Here is a 22,033-nt window from a genome sequence, read left to right on the forward strand (position 1 = left end):
CTGCATCCATATGCTTTGTGAAAAAAAATTGATTTTCCTCCATTTTTTAAAAAAAACAGTACATTTAGTTTTAAGCAAGAAAGGAACAGTAATCATGGCTGGAGTTTTTCAGTCCCAACACAGATATCCATCATCATGGGTGGAACTGGAAAATTTGAAGAGCTGTTGAAAGCCTCTCCAAATTATCCCATAGCCTGCGATGCTGCCTGCTGGTGCTAGTGGTGAAAACTTCATCACAAACATTTTCTTAGCAGCTGAATTGGAAGGGCTTGCCCACTCAATGCATCAAGAGCATTGTGTTTCAGACAATCAAAAGTTACAGCAATCATTAAGTAAAAAGGCAGAAAACCACACAGTAGACGACACTTTAAAAAAAAAGGATGCAGAGGACCAAAACCACTCAAAAGCTCCACTATTTTCACGCTAGAATTTCTTTGCGCGCACACACATTTATATTCGGATACAATGAGGAACATCTTTTTACCTGAGCCAAGAATCGGTAGACAAAGACTGGCTTTATCTGTCCAAAACGGTAAACACGAAAGATGCTCTGAATATCATAGGAAGGATTCCAGGAGGCATCAAAAATGATAACACGGTTGGCCGCTACCAGATTAATCCCCAGGGATCCTGCTTTGGTCGAAATGATGAACAGGCGGCCTCTGTAAGAAAAAATTGTCCAAAGACGATAAGTAAAGCTTGATAAATTTAGGATTGATAAAAATCAAAAATACAGCAAACCTTTAGTGCTGCATTCAACAGGACACTTCTCATCCTGGCTTCACTTAGTTCTCTGAAGGAGCAGGGGAAGGGTGTGAGAGAAGGGGGGGGGGGGGGCGGCCAAGAGGGAAGGGGGGGGGGGCGGCCAAGAGAGAGAAAGGGGGGAGGCGGCCAAGAGAGAGAAAGGGGGGGGGGGGGGGGAGGCGGCCAAGAGAGAGAAAGGGGGGGGGGGGGGGGGGAGGCTGCCAAGAGAGAGAAAGGGGGGGGGGGGGGGGGAAGGCGGCCAAGAGAGAGAAGAGGGGGGAGGCGGCCAAGAGAGAGAAGGGGGGGGGGGGAGAGAGGCGGCCAAGAGAGAGAGAGAGAGAGAGAGAGGGGGGGGGGGGGGGGGGGGGAGGGAGGCGGCCAAGAGAGGGGGGGGGGGGGGGGAGAGAGAGGCGGCCAAGAGAGAGAAGGGGGAGAAGAGAGGGGGGCAGCAGCCAAGGAGAGAAAGATGGGGGGGGGGGGGGGGGGGGGGTGCTAGAGAGAAGGTGGTGGTGGTGGTGGGGGGGGTGGGAGGCGAGAGAAAGGGGTGGGGGGCCGCGAGAGAAAGAGAGAGAAATACTTTTGCTCAAATTATGCTCCAAGCTCACTAGCCCATATCCTGGAATCAGAATATGTTGAAGTTATCAGACTTACTTTAGTAAACTGAACAGTATCTTCCAGCATCAGCACATGCAGAGTCAAATACAGAAAACAGAAAGTCGCTATGCCAGTTTGTTGCTGAGAGATGAGGCTTTCAAATACATGGAAGGGTTAGATGTTGGGCTATTTATCCACTAGTTAAGCATGACACATGCCATAAAACGTGAGGGCTTGTCCATTCAAGTGGAAGCAAATTTTTAAACAGCGTGGCAAATCTTAATTACTACTGAACAATGGTTGGCTGGCACTGAAAATTACTTTTACAAGAGCAGTGTCTAATTCAATTGCCCCATAGTGTCCAAGATGTGTAAGGAAGGTGGATTAGCCTTGACACGTGTGTGGTTATGTGGATACGGTGGTGGGGTGGACCAAGATACTCTTTTGGACAGTCGGTGTAGACTTGATGGGCTGAATGGCCTCCTCCTGCACTGTAGGCAGGCTGATGATGATTCTTTCAGAATTTAATTCTTGCTGAAAATTTTAAAATGAAGTTTTAAAACATTGTCTCTCTCGTTTCTCTCAATCCCATTTTTCTAATAGAATTAAATATCTTAACGAATAGACTGTGTTCCTCAGTAAGGATTCAATTTACCATTCTTCCACTGACTGTGGCAATTATGGCCTGGATTTTGTAGTGTACAAAGAGTTGATTGGAATTATTTATATAGCACATACTGGGAACACTATATTCTGTTAGTCTGTCGAATTGTCCAAACTAAACACACTTGCCCAGATCTTGCAGTCATGGCGAAGTAGAGGCATACACCACTGGAAAAACCATGACTCGACCTTTTCCATAAAGTGGCAGCAGGAACTTGCTCTCCCAGCTGCAGTATAGGTCCAATGACAAACTGACGAGAGGGGGCCAGCAGCAAATTGTCAGTGAAATCAGGCTGCCTTTGATGTCACAAGCTGAAAACATGATCCTCGAGGTCTGTTTCCAGGTCAATGACAGATGGGCTGGTTTTAATGATTTTCAAAGTTTTAGCTGAGATGCTTTCAATTGTAGTCCTATAGCACCCAACACCTGCCCCCCCCACACACTGGCTCCAGTCTCCTCCTCCCCTCTATCTGTGCTGTTTCTCACATCAGTGGGACTGAGGAACCAGGTAAAAAGAGCCCGAGGTGCTGTAGGGGAGCAGGAGGGCTGGCAGAACCCCTCAGAAGAGTCAGGGTTGCCCAAAGAAAGTGAGGGCTGTACTTGCGAGCAAATTTTGCACCAGCTAGGAGCAGCCCTAAAAAAAATGTTCCACATAAAAACTGATGCAGGTGCTGTGTAGTCAGCCTATGTTTGCATGTGACAGGCCCCAACAGAAACATCAAGATGGGCTCCTTAGGAGCCATTCATTCTCAACTTCCAGATTAGAATGCACTTGGTTGTGTTGCTTCAACAGTCATGAGCTTTACTGTTTGCTGCTACTGCAACCATAAAATCCAGGGCATGATAAACTATGAAGTCTCACAACACCAGGTTAAAGTCCAAAGATTTATTTGGTATCACGAGCTCTGAGTGCTGCTTCTTCATCAGGCGAGTGGAGAATTGGGTTCACAAACAGGGCATATATAGACAAAGACTCTTGGCTTGAGACAATTCTTTAACCTGTGATTAAACTTCTCTCCACCCGCATGGGCTGTACTTGCAAAGGCGATTACCTGTAAAGACTTGCATTCCAACCATTATCTTGCAATTGAGTCTTTGTCTATATATGCCGTTTGTGAACCCAATTCTCCACTCACCTGATGAAGGAACAGCGCTCCGAAAGCTCATGATATCAAATAAACCTGTTGGACTTTAACCTGATGTTGTGAGACTTCTTACTGTGCCCACTCCAATCCAGTCCAATGCCAGCATCTCCACATCATGATAAACTAATGTATTGCAAATTGTTTATCCAAATAATATATGGACAAGTTCAAACTCACAATCAGTATAAATTCATTGCATTCCAAATTGTTTCGATGTTGCACAAGTATAGTTTTCTCCAGCATCTTTGAATTATCAGAATTAGTCGAAATGTGTTCCCAAACTGTTCAAATCATGCGCAAGTTTAATGCTATCCTACATCAGTCAATATTACCTATACATATCATGGCATCAATTTGAAATTACTTCTGAAAAATGGCAAAACTTTCACCTTCCCATTTCACAGAACTTGAGGCATGTGAGTTCTGCAGATTTTTAATAGATGGCAAAGGTTTTACATTCATTTTGGTATACATTACCTGACATTACTCTCATCATTGAACTCTTCAGCCCATTTTTTTCTTGTCTGTGCACTTGTAGAACCATCCATTCGATAGTAATCTACATTTCTGTACCATTTTCCAGTACCTGCAATTTGAAATGTTTATTGTAAATGGAATATCCTTTTGATGAAGGCTTACGTTCATAAAAATGAAATGCAAAGGTTCTTCAGCAACCAAACTTGCTCAGGGATTCCAGATGAATTTTTAATCTAGGGTCAGAACAATAGCACAATTGTTGCAGCAGTGTTATTCATCTTTGTGGGACCGTAGACATCAGAGTTCTCAAGTGTGCAGATGGGGGAGGGGATGGGAGTCAAAAAGAAAAGCTAGTTGGCAGTCACAGCACCTTTCAGTCACAGTTGGTGCATTTGGAAAATCAGGAAAAAGTCATGGGTGACTGAGAAACAAAAATCTTGACTGGGTTTGCATTACCACTCTAATAAATATATATTTATCAAAGAGAAAAAATGAATCTGACCATTTGTCAAACACTTCCATTTTAGAGGCCAATATTTTTGTAGTGCAGCTCTGCTACCTGCAACATACATATATAAATATACATAGGAGAAAATAAAAAGGGTAAAAAACAGCCTCAAGAATTTAGGCAGGTCACCAGCTGGTCACAGAGCATAGAAACCTACAGAAAAATAGACAATGGAAGTACTCAGCAGATCTGCAGCATACGGAGAAAAAAAGTTAACACTGGAGATCTGCGATCTTTTTAACTTGATGGCAGCGTCTTGCTATCGGAAACCACCATTTGAGCTGTCACTGCATCACAGCATGAAACAGCTAGCTTCACCTGGGAGCAAGAATCTATGAATTTTGGAGCCAGTGCTATGCTAGGCACAACTGTATGTCCCACCAACTAGCGAATCATAACAGCATGTCGCTCAACAAACCAAACTTGCAAAACCCAGAACATAATGTCTAATGTTAGATTTGGTTCCTCAATTGGACGCCATCTGCTGAACAATCCTGAATGTGCTAAGAATTACATTAACCAATTTAAGTTTATTTGTCAGGCTTGCAATGTCACTCAGTTACACCTGATAGAAGCCACATGTATTCATATGCAAGGACCTGTTCCCTACAAACTAAACTGCGACAGCATTCCCCCACACCACACACACAATACTCATGTTCTGTACAACCAAACAACTATTTAAATCATTTAGTAATTTTTCTAGCTGGACAAATAAAGGGTTGAAAAGCCCTCATCTCATTCTTAAGAGAATTTCTTCTGTCTTGCAAGTGAATCTTTCAATTGCACAACTACCCGGGTCATGGAAAGTTCAAACTTCAATGGTTCCAGTGGCCTAACTAATTTCCGATAAATACAATTTCATAACTTTGCCTTTATGTACAATGCCTGCATATATATATATATATATAGAGCAGAGCAAGCTACTTGGTCTTTTTACATACAACGGTTTTTTTAAACCTATGCTACCATCTAATGTTCATAGGTCCCTATGCAGTTTCACCTGGTTAGTAATCTTGCCTTTCACAATTTGCCTCCACATCTTTCCACAACAAACCTCCTTCTAGGCCACTCCTCCAATCAACTTCTCTGTACACACTTCTTTTTATTCCCATGCATTTTTTCCATCCATGCAGCTACACTCATCTTAATACTATGCCTTAATTTTCATGAATTTTACCAAATATCTGATATTTCATAAAACATTCAATGCATTTCCTTCATTCAAACACCAATTTCCTTTAAATCAACTGAATTTTTCAAGCCTTTACAAATGTATATCAAAATACCATTTAGTTTTCATTAAGCTCATGTATAATCAGGCCACATTAAGTGACCTATACTTTCTCAGCTTATTGTTCTTCTTGAAATATAAAGTCTTGTCAAGTTTAACTATTCCAAAATACTCCACCATTTCTAAAATCATACCATTGCTAAACATGCTTGATAACCTACTTCTCTCAAAACCAAAACAGATGCGCAAGAACTCAAGTCTAAGGATACAGAAGAGACTATTGGCTGCCATTTAGCCCATGAAGTAAATATATTTGATTTCAGCCTTGAAGAAAAATATTTTATGAAAGCTATAGTGTTCAATAATTTTATTTCAGCAGCATGGAATCTGCTACTCTTAACTATTACATAAACACTTGTGAACATTGTCTACTGTCGTAACTGTTTTTGCTGTAACCAGTTTTGTCCCGATGTCCTGCCTTCAGAACCATGCAAGGTTTTTCTTTAAACACATTTAGAAACAGGACTTTTACTGCCTATTTCAGTAGTAACAATTTGAACTTAGAATGACGGTTGGATAAAAAGATTGATATTTAACAAGTTAACAGGAAAAAATTCAAAGGTTAACAGTTTCTTTAAAAGTTAGCATAACAGCCAATACAAAAGGCTTACATTTCAGTAAATAAAGGGGAAATATTTTTGGAGCACTTTTTATTTAAAAACCTGTTTAAAAAATTGGTAACAGCCATGTACATATAAAAAAATTTTCTACACCAGCAGAAACCAGCCACATTAGGTCACCTTGCTATCGTGTTGCTCCTGCATTATCAATGATAGGGAGGAGTCCATGTATCTCAGAGAAGTTCTATTGATTACAAGGTAACATTAGACCACACTGGCAACACTATATTACTGCTCATCATTCTAAAGTCATGCCGTTCTGCTTTAATTCAACTGCCAGGCCAGAGTCTTAAAAGTTTTGAAAATTGTGAAATCATTTTATATTTGTACTTATTTTCATTGATATTTTCATCAAATCAATACAGCAAAATCATCACTAAAGCTGGTGCTATTGCTCAGTTGTTATTGGTAAGTGAAAAAATGAGGGCTAAGTACTGTACAGAAAAAGGTGCTTCAAACTTAATATTTCAATAAGTCACACCTCAGGAACGAATGATAAAACATTGCTCATATTAGCTCACTGCAAAGCTTCTTGAATGATACTGTTAGCAGTCATTGAAAAACTTGTTACTGCACTTTCTACTCACCTTTAAAACAGGGAAAGCAATCAAATTTTGGCGAAAAAATATTAAAGGAAGTGTCTAAAACGGGTCGATAATAAACTAACACAGCTTTTTAACTACATTAAGTTCTGTAACTAGCAAGTTACAACTTGAGGAAAATATCTTGCAATTCCTTTACAACTTACAATCAGACTTCCATTAAAATCTAAAGACTGCAGTTCTAGTCAGATCAGATAGAATCTCTACAGTGCAGAAGGCTGCCATTCAACCCATCAAGCTTGCACAGACAACAATCCCACCCAGGCCCCATCCTCTACATGGCATGGCCTTTTTATCAGTGTAGTCTTCAAGTTACATGCTCAACTTTTCAATGGATAGGGACTTAAATAGGAAAATACAACCTAATATTTCAAGTTAAAAATCATCTTATATTTTATCTTTATATAAAAGTCAATTTCAAAAGACAAAACACATTTAACCTCCCAAATTACCACATTAACCCTATTTTCTTATTCCCCCACGTGCACAGTCTCAATTACTAGGTAACAATCTATCCCAGACAAATTGCATCCCCAAAGTAATGCTTTCAGGAATCAAACTTCTACGGTCTAATCACTATAGAACTGAAATGCAGAACAGCTGCAGTTTAATTATGTTGTGAAACAGCACTACCTAATGCCAGATGTACAAAAAAAGTACAGCTGATTGCTGCAGGCACTGGTTAACTAACCTTTAATTCATTGGGGTTAAAGTTTATTTATTCAATATGAATGCAGAATGCATTAAGTTCCTTTTGGGTGACATCCGGAAGTTGTAATGCTAGTTGATGGATTATGGGAAACCTCAAAATTGATGATGCTGAACACAGCACTATTTTGAAATGAAAACACTGCCGACTTGCATAGCATGAAAGAAACCAGATATATCATGTACACTTACACTTCGCACTCAATTTACATTTACAGGGAATGTTCACATTGCCTTTCAGATAGTTGATTAAAGATTGGAAACCAATTGATTCCCACTACAAAAAATAGGCATGTGTCCACGCAAACACAGAATACCCAAATGGTAAACATCTCTATTTTACCTGTAGTAGAAGGGTGTGCACAGGTCCATTAGCAAGAGACCATCCAGGATATGGAAACACTACTGATCTTAAACAGTAGGGTCTCATTTAAATAAAGCTAGCCATGAGGGTATGGGGAGACACTGGCATAGTGGTTACATCAGTGGACTAAATTCCACCAATTTATCTATTGGGATTTAAATTCAATTAATAAATCTGGAATGAAAAGTTATACCAGTAATGGTGACCATGAAACTATTACTGATTGTTGCGAAAGCCTATCTGGATCACCAACGTCCTTTAGTGAAGGAAATCTGCCGTCCTTACCTGGTTTGGCCTATATGTGACTCCAAACAGATTCTTAAATGCCCTCCTTGTAAGCCACCCAAATGTACCATACCCACTGCAGAAAAGTCAAAAAAGAATTAAACTGGACTACCTGACATCAGCCAAGGCACCAGAAACAGCACATTCAGCCCTGTTGACTGTAAAGTCTTCCTTACTAACATCCGGGGGCTTTTGCCAAAACACGGAGAGCTATCCCACAGACTAATCAAGCCTGACATGGTCATACTCATCGAATCATACCTTACAGACAACACCCAAGACACCAGACACCAGCCTGTCAGACAGGACTCACCACAGGTAGTGGCACACAGTGAGGGAGAGGAATGCCCTCACCATTTAGTCTGGATATGCGGAAATTGCCCAGGGAATGTCCTATCCACTGTTGGAGTAAACTCAAAATTAAAGGATTCAAGATGGTTACCTGGCACAAAATGGACTCTGGGAAAAGACATTAAGATGTGCTGACTTGGGCACAGACATTGCACAGCGAGTTAAAACCTGTTAGTGTCTAAATTACTGCAGGAAATGGATCAGACCTTGAGGCACCTTAGCTTGAGATAAAGCAGAACCAAAACAATGAGTTTTGGTAACGAGATCAGTTGTTGATGGGGGACATAAATGCATAAATGGATCTACTCTATGTATAACAATGTGCTAACGGCTAATGTCCGTACTTGTCTATTATTTAAAAATGTATGAAAGATGCTCAACTGCTATTGTAAAGTTGAGAAGGCGACTGCATGCACTGTGGAGAGCGCAGCACTTCTCTCAAAGCTTTGTCCAATAAAACTGCGTGTTGAATCTTTAAGTCTGACTCAGGGTGGTGATTTTCCCACAACACCACAAAAAGCAGGACACATTCAACCCGGCTAAATGCCAACACACTAATCTACTCTCAATCATCAGGTATTGCCAACAGTGCTATCAAGCAACCTTTACTCTGCGTTAACCTGCTTACTGATTCAGTTTGGACGTTACCATCACTAAATGCCCCGCAAGATTCTGGGGGTTACCATCGACCAGAAACTTAACTGGAGCAGCCTTATAAATACTGCTCAAGAGATCAGAGGCTGGGAATTCTACAGCAAGTAACCCACTTCCCACGAAGCCGGTCCTTCATCTACAAAGTACAAGCCAGGAGCATGATGGAAAATCCCAACCTGCCTGGATGAGTTCAGTTTCACCAACATTCAGGACAAAGCAACCTCCTTGACTGGCACCCCATCTATTATTTTACAGATTCGATCTCTCCATCAATCAAGATGCATGTTTCTGCATTTGCTCATTCTACACAAATATGTTTTCTCCTCAAAGTAACTTTTGCTACTATGTTCTGGATTGAAGAAATATACAAACATACCAAAAGGACCAACAGATTCACCAATGCACAACTTTTAATCCTTCGCACTACATTCCCAAAATAATGATGGCAATTCACAGCGGAGGCAAAAAAATGCTCACCTTGGAACTAATCTGCAAGACGGGGGACATATGATTGTGTTTAAGATATGCAAACCCTCAACATACCAGGAGTAAACTTTTGCTTTTACCCACAAAGGGGAGATTTTTAATTAAGGTTTAAAACTACTATGGTGATTCTTCAGATGGTTACAACACATATATAGAATACTTCAAAGTGTAATCAGAAAGAGGTATGTTGTATTTCACTTGTAATCTGTAAAATCACAAAGCTACAACCAGCCTCACACATTGGTCACAAGGTTCAAGGAGAATCTACTTGCACTGCTTTCAATGATCTGTAATATTTTCAACCCAGTAGCCAGACAGCGCTCATTAAGCTGCCAACTATAAGTATCTGTAATCAAATAACACATTTTATCTATAACATATAGATGTTATGTACGTATGTATATAGAAGTACGGACAAGGGCGGCACGGTAGCACAGTGGTTAGCACTGCTGCTTCACAGCTCCAGGGTCCTGGGTTCGATTCCCGGCTCGGGTCACTGTCTGTGTGGAGTTTGCACAATCTCCTCGTGTCTGCGTGGGTTTCCTTCGGGTGCTCCGGTTTCCTCCCACAGTCCAAAGATGTGCAGGTTAGGTTGATTGGCCATGCTAAAAATTGCCCCTTAGTGTCCTGGGATGCGTAGGTTAGAGGGATTCGTGGGTAAATATGTGGGGGTAGGGCCTGGGTGGGATTGTGGTCGGTGCAGACTCGATGGGCCGAATGGCCTCCTTCTGCACTGTAGGGTTTCTATGTTTCTATATACTCCAACTCCAAGATCCACATAATGGTAAATAAAGAGATTCAATCATGCCATGAATTACTTGTTTGGAAGTGGTCCCAGGAAAGCTTTGTCCAGAAACCACACTAAATGACATCCTATCCAATGATCAAAGATGGCATAAGAGACAGAATCTGAGTGCCTCTAACCTAGAGGTTTCCGAAAAAATTTGCACTGCTGCCTTTCACTGATCTTGGTCTAGATTTCACAGACAGTGGCAAAGTGATGGTGTGAGCTACTGATCTCTAAAGGAAGCTGCCCACAAAGACCTCGCAATCTCTAGAGGGATTGCCCCTCTCTTGACATTAGTTTGAATATGGGGCCAAGTCAAGATCTCCAGACATCTAACAATACTGACACCATCAAGCAGAGTAAGGAATCAATCACACTGAAGTATCTGCAAGCTGCAAACCAGGAAGCAAAACTGAATCCTTACCAAAGGGGAGAATGGAAAAACATCTAGAAATTAGACGTATATAACAAAATTGCCATCATGGATTTCAAAAGGGAAATTAACCTTATTGAATTCGAGGTGGCCAGAGAGTAGACAGTGGTAATGCAAATGTAACTTATCCAGATTTTCAAAAGGTTTTTGATAAGGTGCCTCATAAATAGACTAATGAGCAAGATCAGAAATGTGGAATCAGGGGAGAAGTGGTAGAATGGATTGCTCGCTGGCTTCAAAATGCAGAGTGCAGGAAGAAAGGGTAGTCATTCAGAATGGTGGGTGGTGGGAAGTGGTGTTCCATAAGGATCAACACTGCGAACACTACTGTTCAAAACCCACATTAACAGTCAAAAACAATTTTAAAAACGCAGATGACACAATACTGCAGAAGGATTGCAGCAAATTACAAGAGGACATTAATAAACCAGCAGAATGGGCAAATAAAGTTCACCACAGACAAAATGTGAGGTAGTACATTTTACTAAGAAGAATATGGAGGTCACTTATTACTTGGAGGGTGAAAGTCTAGGTTGGGAAGAGGAACAAATGAATCTTGAGTGTACAAATACATCAATAACTAAACATTGTGCCGCAGGGAAAATTAGACCAGCATATGTGGGAGAAGGGAATAGATGAATATGGCGGCAAATTTGGATGAGAAAGGATCGAGGAGGCTTGAGTGGAGCATAAATACTGGCAAGGACTGATTGCGCCAAAGGGCTGTTTCTGTGTTACCTATCTATGCATGTAATTCTACAAAACGATTAGACGGGGATGTCTATAGATGTTATATCAAATGCTTTTTGGAAGTCCATATAAAATCCCTTATAAGAGAGATTTCTTAACTGAAGTTCTTGAATTGAAGGCACTTAGTTAGAAAACTGGGTGAGCCAAAAGAGACAGGAAGGAGGGATAACGGGCAAGTACTCCAATTGGAAGTTCGTGATGAAGGGCATTCTGCAAGAATCCTATTCATCATATTTATTAATGGCTTAGATGAAGGGACAGGGAAACTAACATACCCAAATGTGTGAATGACATGGATATAGACAGCATCATTAGCAGCATGAATGGAACTAAGAGATATAAATACATTCAATCAATGGATGGAAGTGCAAATGGATTACAAATGGACAACTGTAAGGTCATCCACTTTGGACATAAAAAAGAGAGAAGCGTACTAAATGTTGAAAAGCTACAAACAGTGGAAGTCCAAAGGAACTTGAAGGATCATATATGTTGATAAAAATATCAGAGGACATGACCAAAAAAGCTAATGGAATTCTGGGCTTTATATTTAGATTATTAGAAAGGGGAGCAAAAGTCATTCTTCAGTTATCCAGGGTCCTGGTTCAACCACACAAGGAACATTTCCAGATGCCATGCCTAGAGAAGAATGTGTTGGCATTGGAGGGAGTGCAGTGTACATTTACCAGAACCTTACTTGAACTCCAATGGCTTAATTATAAGAGGTCACTTCTTGTCCCCATTTTAAATGGGAGACCCTTTGTTTTTCATGTGTCCAAGTTCAAGTCCCTCCCATAAGGGGAAATATCCTTTCTGCATGCACTCTGTCAAGTCCCCTGAAGGTCTCGTATATTTCAATAAGATCACATCTCATTCTTCTAAACTCCAATGGACAGAGAAATAACCTAATTTCTCATAAGATCCCCCTTATCCAGGAATCAGTCAAGTGAACTGTCTCCGAATTGCTTCTAATGCAGTTATGTTCTTGGAGTAAGGAAACCAAATCTGCACACAGTATTCCAGATGTGGTCACATCAATACCCTGTAGAATTGCAGCAAATCCTCCCTAATTTTATACAAAAGGCAACATTACGATTAGCTTCCTAATCACTTGCTGTACCCACATACCAACTTTGTGCTGGATGCTTTCTTGTAAGATAACAAACTGCTGTACACCTTGATAATTGCAAACATGAAGGATTGAAAAAGTTAAAATTTTGGGATCACATCAAACCAATATGTAGTAAATAAACAAACAGGTTACTATTGAAAAAAAAATGACCTGCAAGACATGGACTAGAAACAGTAGGTGCATGCATGTGTCCAGCCTTGAAAGTGTCAGAAAAAAATGACTGACCCAATGAAGCAGAGGCTGTAAAGTTTAGTGCTGTTGCTTTGAATGAACATTTTAGAATCTCTTATTGACGCTAATCTGTGTTCAATTACATGTTAAGATTTTTACTCAAAGCCAATACCCGGAGCTTGGAAGTTACGGTCCACTATGTTGAAAAATAAATGCTGAATCGTTGACAACACATTGAGCAAGAACGGGTGGAAAAACAAACCAAATTGGGTGTCAAATAATATGTTGAAACAATATATCTAAGTTTAGTTTCAACACAAACACCAAAAAGTCCCAGGAAATACATCTCAATATTAAGTCTCATGTGTGAATTACAAATGTATTTGTTTGCTAACAATTTAAAATAAAACCTTCCTGGCTAAGAGTTATATACCTTCTCCAATTCAGGATACAAAAATTCAGGGCAGCCCACAGGATTATATGTATAGCATCTGAACTGTAAATTGAGGAAAGAATGAATTTAAAATTACCTTTATAAATGTCAGCTTTGCTTTCTGACTTTTCCCTGTTTGCCATCTCCAGAAAATCTTCTATTAAATCCAATGATATGAGGGACTGGCTAAAAACAAGTCTGAAATAGGATACATATATAAAAATGTTATTGCATCCAACAAGGAAAAAAGAATGCCAACTCTACTCAATTACATTCAACTTTTTAATTCATTTTAGAAGCTTCTAGCGTATTCTATTCCATTACTAGAACACTTGGGGGGGGGGGTGTTGGTGGAACGGAAGAATAAAAAAGGATTGTTGTAGATCAATTGGTATTTTTCAGCAAAGCTAAAGATAGGAATTTGTTGCTATAAATGTTTTTCTGTACTTAGTTTACCATAGGAGTGAGCAAAATTACTTTCAATATTTGGATTGTTACCTAGGGAAAGAGGTCTAATCAAGCAAAGCAGTGTAATTTTTACTGCCACCTACATCTGTCATTCCTGTTTTCAGAAACAATTCAATTGGAGGCTACTTGGACTTCAATTTAAACACTTCTCAAGACATTGGATAAGGTAATACGTAGAACAGCTGCAGTTTTACAAAGAACTCAATCTATAAATATGCACTCAATAAATCCACAGGGAAATGCAATATAATTTTCAACCCCAAATGCCAGACCAAATAATTCTCGACTTTATGTTCACAAGACTGGAAACTGCGTGCCTTTCAAACTGATGGTAGGGGATTTGAGCCCAAGGACAACTCGTCACTTGAGCACTTCTGCTGCTGCCTTGGAGCATGCTCTGACAAGTTCTTGGAGCGCTCACTAGATATAGCAGATACAGTGCCACATCACCCCAACATAATATACTTTGGGAGATGAGGGGCTAAAATAGGCAGTTAACACTTATTAGCCCAAAAGGAGCAGCCACCTATTACTTTTCACACACTTCAAGGCATTTAAGACCTTGAAAGAGTGTGAGCGTGAGTGCAAGGAAGAAAAATTCCATTATTCTACAGTTTTAGATGTATTCCTCATTTACAAGATGTGTAGAAAGCGGTGTTCTTTTAAGATAGAAAACTGTTGTACATCTTAAAATTGCAAACACAAAAGGTTAAAATGTTGGGCTCACATCAAATCAATATGTAGTAAATATAAAGATCACTGTGAAATAAAATGAACTGCAAGACACTGGATAGAAACAGTACATGCATGTATGTGTCCAGCCATGAAATTCTTAGAAATAAATGACTAACCCAATGAAGCAGTGGCTGTAAAGGTTAGTGCTGTTGCTGCTTTGATTGAACATTTTAGATTGCCTTATTGACCCTAATCTGTGTTCTAATGCATTTTAACATTTTTACTCCTATTACCCTCTTTTACTGATCCTCAGTAACCCAAATGGAAAACCCAGACACAAATGTGAATTGAATAGGTCTATATACATCTCAGATTTCCAGAGATTGAGTCAGTGATAATGTATAGCTGTGAAAGCTGGAACATTTAGAAAGGTGATGAGGCTCAAATAAGGATATTCAAAATATAAAATTCTAACAGGATTAGACAGGAAGGGGGGTGGTGGGGGAAAGAGAAGAGTGAGCAAGAAAGCTGGTATTAAGGGGAACTTGTTTGGGACAATAATAACAAAGAAGCTCAAATATTTTGGACACGTGTTGAGAAAAGTATGGTAGTGTTTAGAAAGAGGTAATGCTAGGCAAAACGCCTGAAAGACATGCACAAGGAAGACCCAGATTGGCACGGGTGGATAATATCAGAATTTGGACTCGCCTCTCTAGGGGACAGCCAGTGGGGACAATAAAATAAAAAGTACAGCACGGGGACAGCTCCTTCAGCCCTCCAAGCCCGTGCCGATCATGATGCCCTAATTAAACTAAATAAGGAATAGTAATCAGTGAGAAAGATGTTCACAGTGCAGCCATTCTTTGCAATGAGAACAGATGAAAGACAAAAACACATTGCAATTTAGCAATTTTGATGCACTTTTCATTCTTTTTGCCATTTACAGTTAAATCTTCAGATTGATAAACAATCTGATTCATTCTATTGAGCTCCCACTGTACTCTGAATTGTTAATGAACAATTTAACTGTTTCCTTGCTAAATGCACCATGTCACAGCAGACAATTTTAACCAAAAACTTTTGGGAGCTTTGCAAAGTTGACATGGGCTACTAAAGAATTTCACAGTATGAAAACAGTGCAGTGGATTTTTTAGGCATAAGTTACCATTAATTGATGCCTTTCTCAAGAACAGCTGTAAAGAAAAAATCTTTCCATAAGGCCAGAAAAAACTAGGTGTTTTGAATGGGAGTACTGTTAACTCACACTTTTTCTCCAATTGCTTCTGACATGTACAAAATTTCAAACAAAAGGGACATTTTCCCAGAATGCTGCAATATTTCTGCATCAGCATCTGTGATGAACTCTTTGTACCAATCTGCAGCAGGGCTACCTGGGTTGGAACCAGCGGGTGGCTTTGCTGTAGGCAATAGGAAAAAAACAATCAGACATGGAGCATTTTTGTAAAAGTAGAAATAAGTCATGAAATGCAGCACATTTAAATTGCAAACATTCTATCCATAACTGTAACATTTAATATGAAAATGTGAAAACATTAAAGGCTTGAAAACAAGTCATTACTTTACAAATGTGAGGAGTTTTCAAGCTCCTGCAAGTCCCAGGCATTTCAGTAGAAACACTAAATAGTGATTTGTTGGTTCTGTGGCGGTTAAAGATAAATCATATCAAGCCAACTAACTATTTACATAAATTTACTAAACTGCTTTGTGTATTAAAACTAACTTTCACAGTAAAATGTGCACAGCACAATATTCATGCAAATTGTTTAAAAATGAGATACTAGCCAAATGAAGAACCCAATTCCTACCGTCTTCTACTTTTGGAGCAGGAGGCTCTGCAGGTTTGTCTTCTGTGCTGGCTTCTCCTCCACCACGTGACCTCGAATTCCAGACTTTGATCACTTCCACATCATTGTCACTGCCACTTTCCTTTGAGCTGCTACCATCTTTCTTTCCCTTTTTTTTCTTTTTCCTAAATTTAATCAAAGCAATCAATTTAGCATGCAATTTTTGTAAGCGTTACAACTGCTACCTGTCACACTCAGTTACATTCTGCGGATAATACCGCACTGTATAAAGCAGCATATTCTTCAACTCACCAATAGCAATACAAGAATGGAAATTACTTTCTAAAAAGGACAGCCCAACAGTCTACAAAATAAAATGATGAATGTATTGAAACATATGAATGATTTAACCTCTGTCTTAAAACATTGCTAACAAACTAAAGCATTCACTTAAAACATTTCCAAACTTATTTGCCAAGACTCCTTTGGAGGTTCATTGTCCCACACCCATTTTCCAAGACCCAGTATTTTACTTAGGACTTTTCTTTTTCTTGGTTGCATAGCATGTTGCTCAAAACAGCTGCATGCAGCTTTTGACAAAAATGGTTTCCCCACCGAAAAACTCTAATGGCTCCTTCTTATAGATTTGTACACCGAGTTAAAGGTGTTAAGGTGCAAACATCATACTTGAATTATAAACAGCATCACCCCCAATTTAATTTTAGTCAAGCTCCAACGCCAAAACATTAGTTGGATTAGAGAGAGATGATGACCGCATAATTGAGTAGAAACATCTCTTCTCACAGATCTGAAAACAAATTCAGTTATTACTACACAAAGGAAAAATAATCCAACAATTCATATCATAGTTTCTTCACAACCAGATATATATGGGCAGCATGGTGGCACAGCGATTAGCACTGCTGCCTCAGAGTGCCAAGTACCAGGACTTAATTCCGGTCTTGGGTGACTGTGTGGAGTTTCCACGTGTCTGCGTGGGTTTCCTTCTGGTGCTCCGGTTTCCTCCCACACTCCAAAGATGAGCAGGTTAGGTTGATTGGCCATTCTGAACTGCCCCTTAGTGTCCAGAGATGTGGGGGTTAGAAGGATTACTGGGGTAAATATTTGGGCTTATGGGTATAGGGCTTGGGCAAGTTGCTCTGTTAGAGAGTTGGTGCAGACTCGATGGGCCAAAATACCTTCCACACTGTAGGGATTCTATGAGCAAAATATCCAAATCATTGGTCATAGGAAGTAGCTAAAATCATCCAAATAAAAATTCTGCCAAGATCTGTTAGAACTATAAAGTGTCTATGGATCCACAATTTCGCAACGACAGCCATACAAATGGCAGTGTTGGAAGATTTTAAATACGAACATGCAAACCAGGAGCAGGAATGGGTAATTAGGATAAAATCATGGCTGATGTGTTTGTGACGTCTACCTTACTGTCTTCACACTATACCCTTTGATTCCCTTGTCCGTCAAGATACCCATATGAACATACTAGTTACAAAATACAAGTAGCCATCCCACCCCCACCTCAACTTCCCCCCTGCTCCCATACCTGAAGACAACTTGTACTTGGGTGACAATTCTACAGGCACCATCAGTTCTGCAAATTGCCCATATGACGTTTTTCCACATTTCAGGATAGATAGGTAGTACACTGACTGCCCTCTAGGGGTCATTTTCTAAATTTGTTGGCTGAGAGCTTCCGTGTCCAGTTCTACAGTTAAATCGATGGACTCAAATTTCCTAGTCTGGATTTGCAGGCTCCTGAGTTAAGCAGCAGACATACTCTACCCTCTCCTCCCACCTCATAAGAACATAATAGTAGCAGGAGTAGGCCATCTAGCTCCTCGAGCCTGCCCCGCCATTCAATAAGATCATGGCTGATCTGAAGTGGATCAGTTCCACTTACCCGCCTGATCCCCATAACCCCTAATTCCCTTACCGATCAGGAATCCATCTATCCGTGATTCAACGAGGTAGCCTCCACTACTTCAGTGGGCAGAGAATTCCAGAGATTCACCACCCTCTGAGGAAAGAAGTTCCTCCTCAACTCTGTCTAAACTGACCCCCCTTTATTTTGAGGCTGTGCCCTCTTTCTAAGTGGAAAGAATCTCTCCGCCTCTATCCTATCCAGCCCCCTCATTATCTTAATAGGTCTCTACAAGATCCCCCCTCAGCCTTCTAAATTCCAACGAGTACAAACCCAATCTGCTCAGTCTCTCCTCATAATCAACACCCCTCATCTCTGGTATCAACCTGGTGAACCTTCTCTGCACTCCCTCCAAGGCCAATATATCCTTCCGCAAATAAGGGGACCAATACTGCACACAGTATTCCAGCTGCGGCCTCACCAATGCCCTGTACAGATGCAGCAAGACATCTCTGCTTTTATATTCTATCCCCCTTGCAATATAGGCCAACATCCCATTTGCCTTCTTGATCACCTGTTGCACCTGCAGACTGGGTTTTTGCGTCTCATGCACAAGGACCCCCAGGTCCCTCTGCACAGCAGCATGTTGTAATTTCTTTCCATTTAGATAATAATCCAATTTGCTATTATTTCTTCCAAAGTGAATAACCTCGCATTTGTTAACGTTATACTCCATCTGCCAGATCCTCGCCCACTCACTCAGCCTGTCCAAATCTCTCTGCAGACCTTCTACGCCCTCCACACGATTCACTTTTCCACTTATCTTTGTGTCGTCTGCAAACTTTGTTACCCTACACTCAGTCCCCTCCTCCAGATCGTCTATATAAATGGTAAATAGTTGAGGCCCCAGTACCGATCCCTGCGGCACGCCACTAGTTACCATCCGCCAACCAGAAAAGCACCCATTTATTCCGACTCTCTGCTTCCTGTCGGATAGCCAATCCCCAATCCACGCTAACACCCTACCTCCAACTCCGTGTGACCCAATCATCTTCAGCAACCTTTTGAGAGACACCTTATCAAACGCCTTTTGGAAATCCAAAAACACCGCATCCACCGGTTCCCCTCCGTCAACCGCACTAGTCACATCTTCATAAAAATCCAACAAGTTCGTCAAGCACGACTTTCACCTCATGAATCCATGCTGCGTCTGCTTAATCGAACCATTCTCATCCAGATGGCCTGCTATTTCTTCTTTAATGATGGATTCCAGCATTTTCCCAACTACAGACGTTAAGCTAACTGGCCTATAGTTACCCACCTTTTGTCTATTTCCTTTTTTAAACAGCGGCGTAATATTAGCCATTTTCCAATCCGCCGGCACTACCCCAGAATCCAACGAATTCTGATAAATAACCACTAACGCATCCACTATTACCTCTGACATTTCTTTCACTACCCTGGGATGCATTCCTCAGTTTCTCATTAAATCCAGATTTTTCACTAAATGCAGATAGGTCACGGAATTGTAAGAACATTATTCCATAGTTCAATTAGTTAGTAAATTGGTTCCTAATATGCAAAGATATGTCAGTGAAAGTTGACATGCAGCTACAGCAAGCAAGCAATTAGGAATTAGAATAGTATATTCGCCTTTATTACAAGGAGAAAGATGTCTTAGTGCAATTGTATAGAGCCTTGGTGAGAACACACCTGGAGTAGTGTGCACAGTCTTGGTCTCCTTACCAAAGGAAAGATATACTTGCCATAAAGGGAGTGCAATGAAGGTTCACCAAACTAATTCCTGGGATGACAGTTTGTCCCATGAGGAAAAATTAAATAGCCTGGGCTTCAGGAGTTAAGAATGCTAGGTGATCGCAGTCAAACGCACAAAATTCGTACAGGGCTCAACAGGGAAGATGCAGGAATGTTTCTCCAGGTGACAGTATTAGATTAAGGGACAGACCATTTAGGATGGAGATGGGGAGAGGTTTCTTTAGTTTGTGAATACTCCACAGCCAGGGGGCTGTGGAGACTCAGTCATTAAGAATGAGATTGATAAATTTCTACACATTACAAACAGGAAAGGATATGGGGATAATGCTGAAAAATAGTGTTGAAGTCGAAAATCATCCATGATCTCACTGAATGGCAGATTGGGTTCAAAGGGCTGAATGGCCTACTGCTGCTCTTATTTTTTAATGAAAATTCTGTATGGAATTAACCATCTTTACAGAATTGAAAAGTAGGAAAGTTTATGAAGAAAATGGAATGGGATGCCAAATCTGTCGTCAGCTGCTCTATGAAACCACATGCTACTCTTGGCACTTTAACCACATACATTCCCCATTTCAGTAATTGTTCTATAACAGGGATTGTATGTTAGATTTGTGACAGTAGATAGGGAAGAAGTGGGCATAGTCATACTGCACTGGAATGTTAGGAAGGTATTAGGTGATTTGCCATACATTGTGTACAATAGACTTAACATACACATATGCAAATCATTGTAAATCATTCCTTTAAGCCAACATATGCAAAGCAAAAACCTTTTCTCATCTTCAGAGGAAAGGCTCATCGAAGTTTCGTCTGAATCTGATGCAATGAATTCATCCATACTGTCCTCATCAAAGTATCCCTAAATAAATGGAGAGAGATTAATTCACTTTCAGGTGTCTTATTTTATTGCCATTAAAATCAAAGTCAAAAGAATAATCAAACATCCTCTATCATACGGCTTTCCCATAACAATTCCAACATAACATGCAGATGTATATTTTCAGTTTTCAATCAGACGTTGAGGCAGACGAGGCTTTCAGTGGTTTAAAAAAGTAGGAATCATTTAAAGTCTCTGAAGAAACAAATATGGTCCATAAATTGCAATGGTACAGCATAATGCAGAAATTGACAATATCCAACTCCCATTTGGACAAGTCGCAGCTGGTAGAAAATTTGCTATTTCAAAGAAACCATATCTGGAGGGCAGCAATTTAAATAGCACCCATCATATAAGTTCACCATCTAAAATATTTCCAAGATGATCCTGTCTGTGAATATTAAAGGCAAAGGCCTCGACATTCAATTTCAAATTAATGAGGTTTGGTAAAATGTGAAGTTATTCACATTTTCAAACCTCTTTCACATCAACAGATTCTAACTAGATTGTAAATTCATTCCTCTTGAATGGTCCTCAAGGATAATGATAACAGCTAAAGCAGGGAAGGGGGGTGGGGGGGGGGATTTAAAACAGCGCCCTTGGTGCAAAACTATTATCTGTATCAGACACAGATTAGTTACCAGGAAAACTGTTGCTTTTTACCAATGAACTGCTCTGCTCCAAGGGGCTAGTTAAATTTTAAAATTGAAGTTCTCAATGTTTCCCATCAGGTACGAATAGAAAAACACATTAATTATATATTTGGTTGAAAGCATTCGCTCCAGGGACATCATCCTCCTGACAGCTGGTAATAGCAAACATTTAATTTATGACCATTTCTTTATTATGTAGAGCCAATTTAGACCTGTAAATTAGCTTAGTAGATTCACTTGACTTTGTTCCATCTGTAGAAACAAAAAAATTGGTATTCCCTACATCAAATGTTCACCATCCTGCCAGTAAGTACCATAGTTGCTGTCTCATTAAAAAAGAGAGTTAATGTTTCAGGTCGATGACCGCTAATGAGAACAAAGTTCAATGACCTGAAAGGTTAAGTCAGATGCTGCCTAATCTGCTATTTCCAGCATTTTCTGTTTTTAGGTCAGATTTCCAGATTAGCATTTGAATTTAAATACATGTTTCGTTTGATCTAATACTTCTGAATACTGTACATCAGTGTCTTCATCAATAACCATGAGTTAAAGGTGGAATTAAATAGTGGAAAATTTTAATGGCGAGGGAGGGAAGAAGGGAAACACAGAGCAATTATTTACATTGCATAAAAGTTTAGAATTTTTTGTTTTAACACGTGAATAGCTCTGTTAAAAGCAAGTCTTTGTAT

The 22,033-nt window shown here is 40.1% G+C and overlaps 1 protein-coding gene across 9 annotated transcripts in view; it reads right to left on the reverse strand.

Moving 5' to 3' along the window:
- Positions 1-22,033, reverse strand: part of atrx (ATRX chromatin remodeler) — a 178,298-nt gene that overhangs the window by 34,967 nt on the left and 121,298 nt on the right. For all 9 annotated transcript variants that reach the window (XM_078211911.1, XM_078211909.1, XM_078211912.1 and 6 more), the window contains 6 exons: positions 20,585-20,673; positions 16,172-16,335; positions 15,610-15,763; positions 13,300-13,400; positions 3,625-3,733; positions 485-662 (listed from right to left, as the gene is read on the reverse strand). In XM_078211911.1, the coding sequence (XP_078068037.1) occupies positions 485-662; positions 3,625-3,733; positions 13,300-13,400; positions 15,610-15,763; positions 16,172-16,335; positions 20,585-20,673 (795 nt within the window). The remainder of the gene's footprint in view (positions 1-484; positions 663-3,624; positions 3,734-13,299; positions 13,401-15,609; positions 15,764-16,171; positions 16,336-20,584; positions 20,674-22,033) is intronic.

The sequence above is a fragment of the Mustelus asterias genome, chromosome 4 (genome assembly GCF_964213995.1).
Source record: "Mustelus asterias chromosome 4, sMusAst1.hap1.1, whole genome shotgun sequence".
Taxonomy (NCBI): domain Eukaryota; kingdom Metazoa; phylum Chordata; class Chondrichthyes; order Carcharhiniformes; family Triakidae; genus Mustelus; species Mustelus asterias.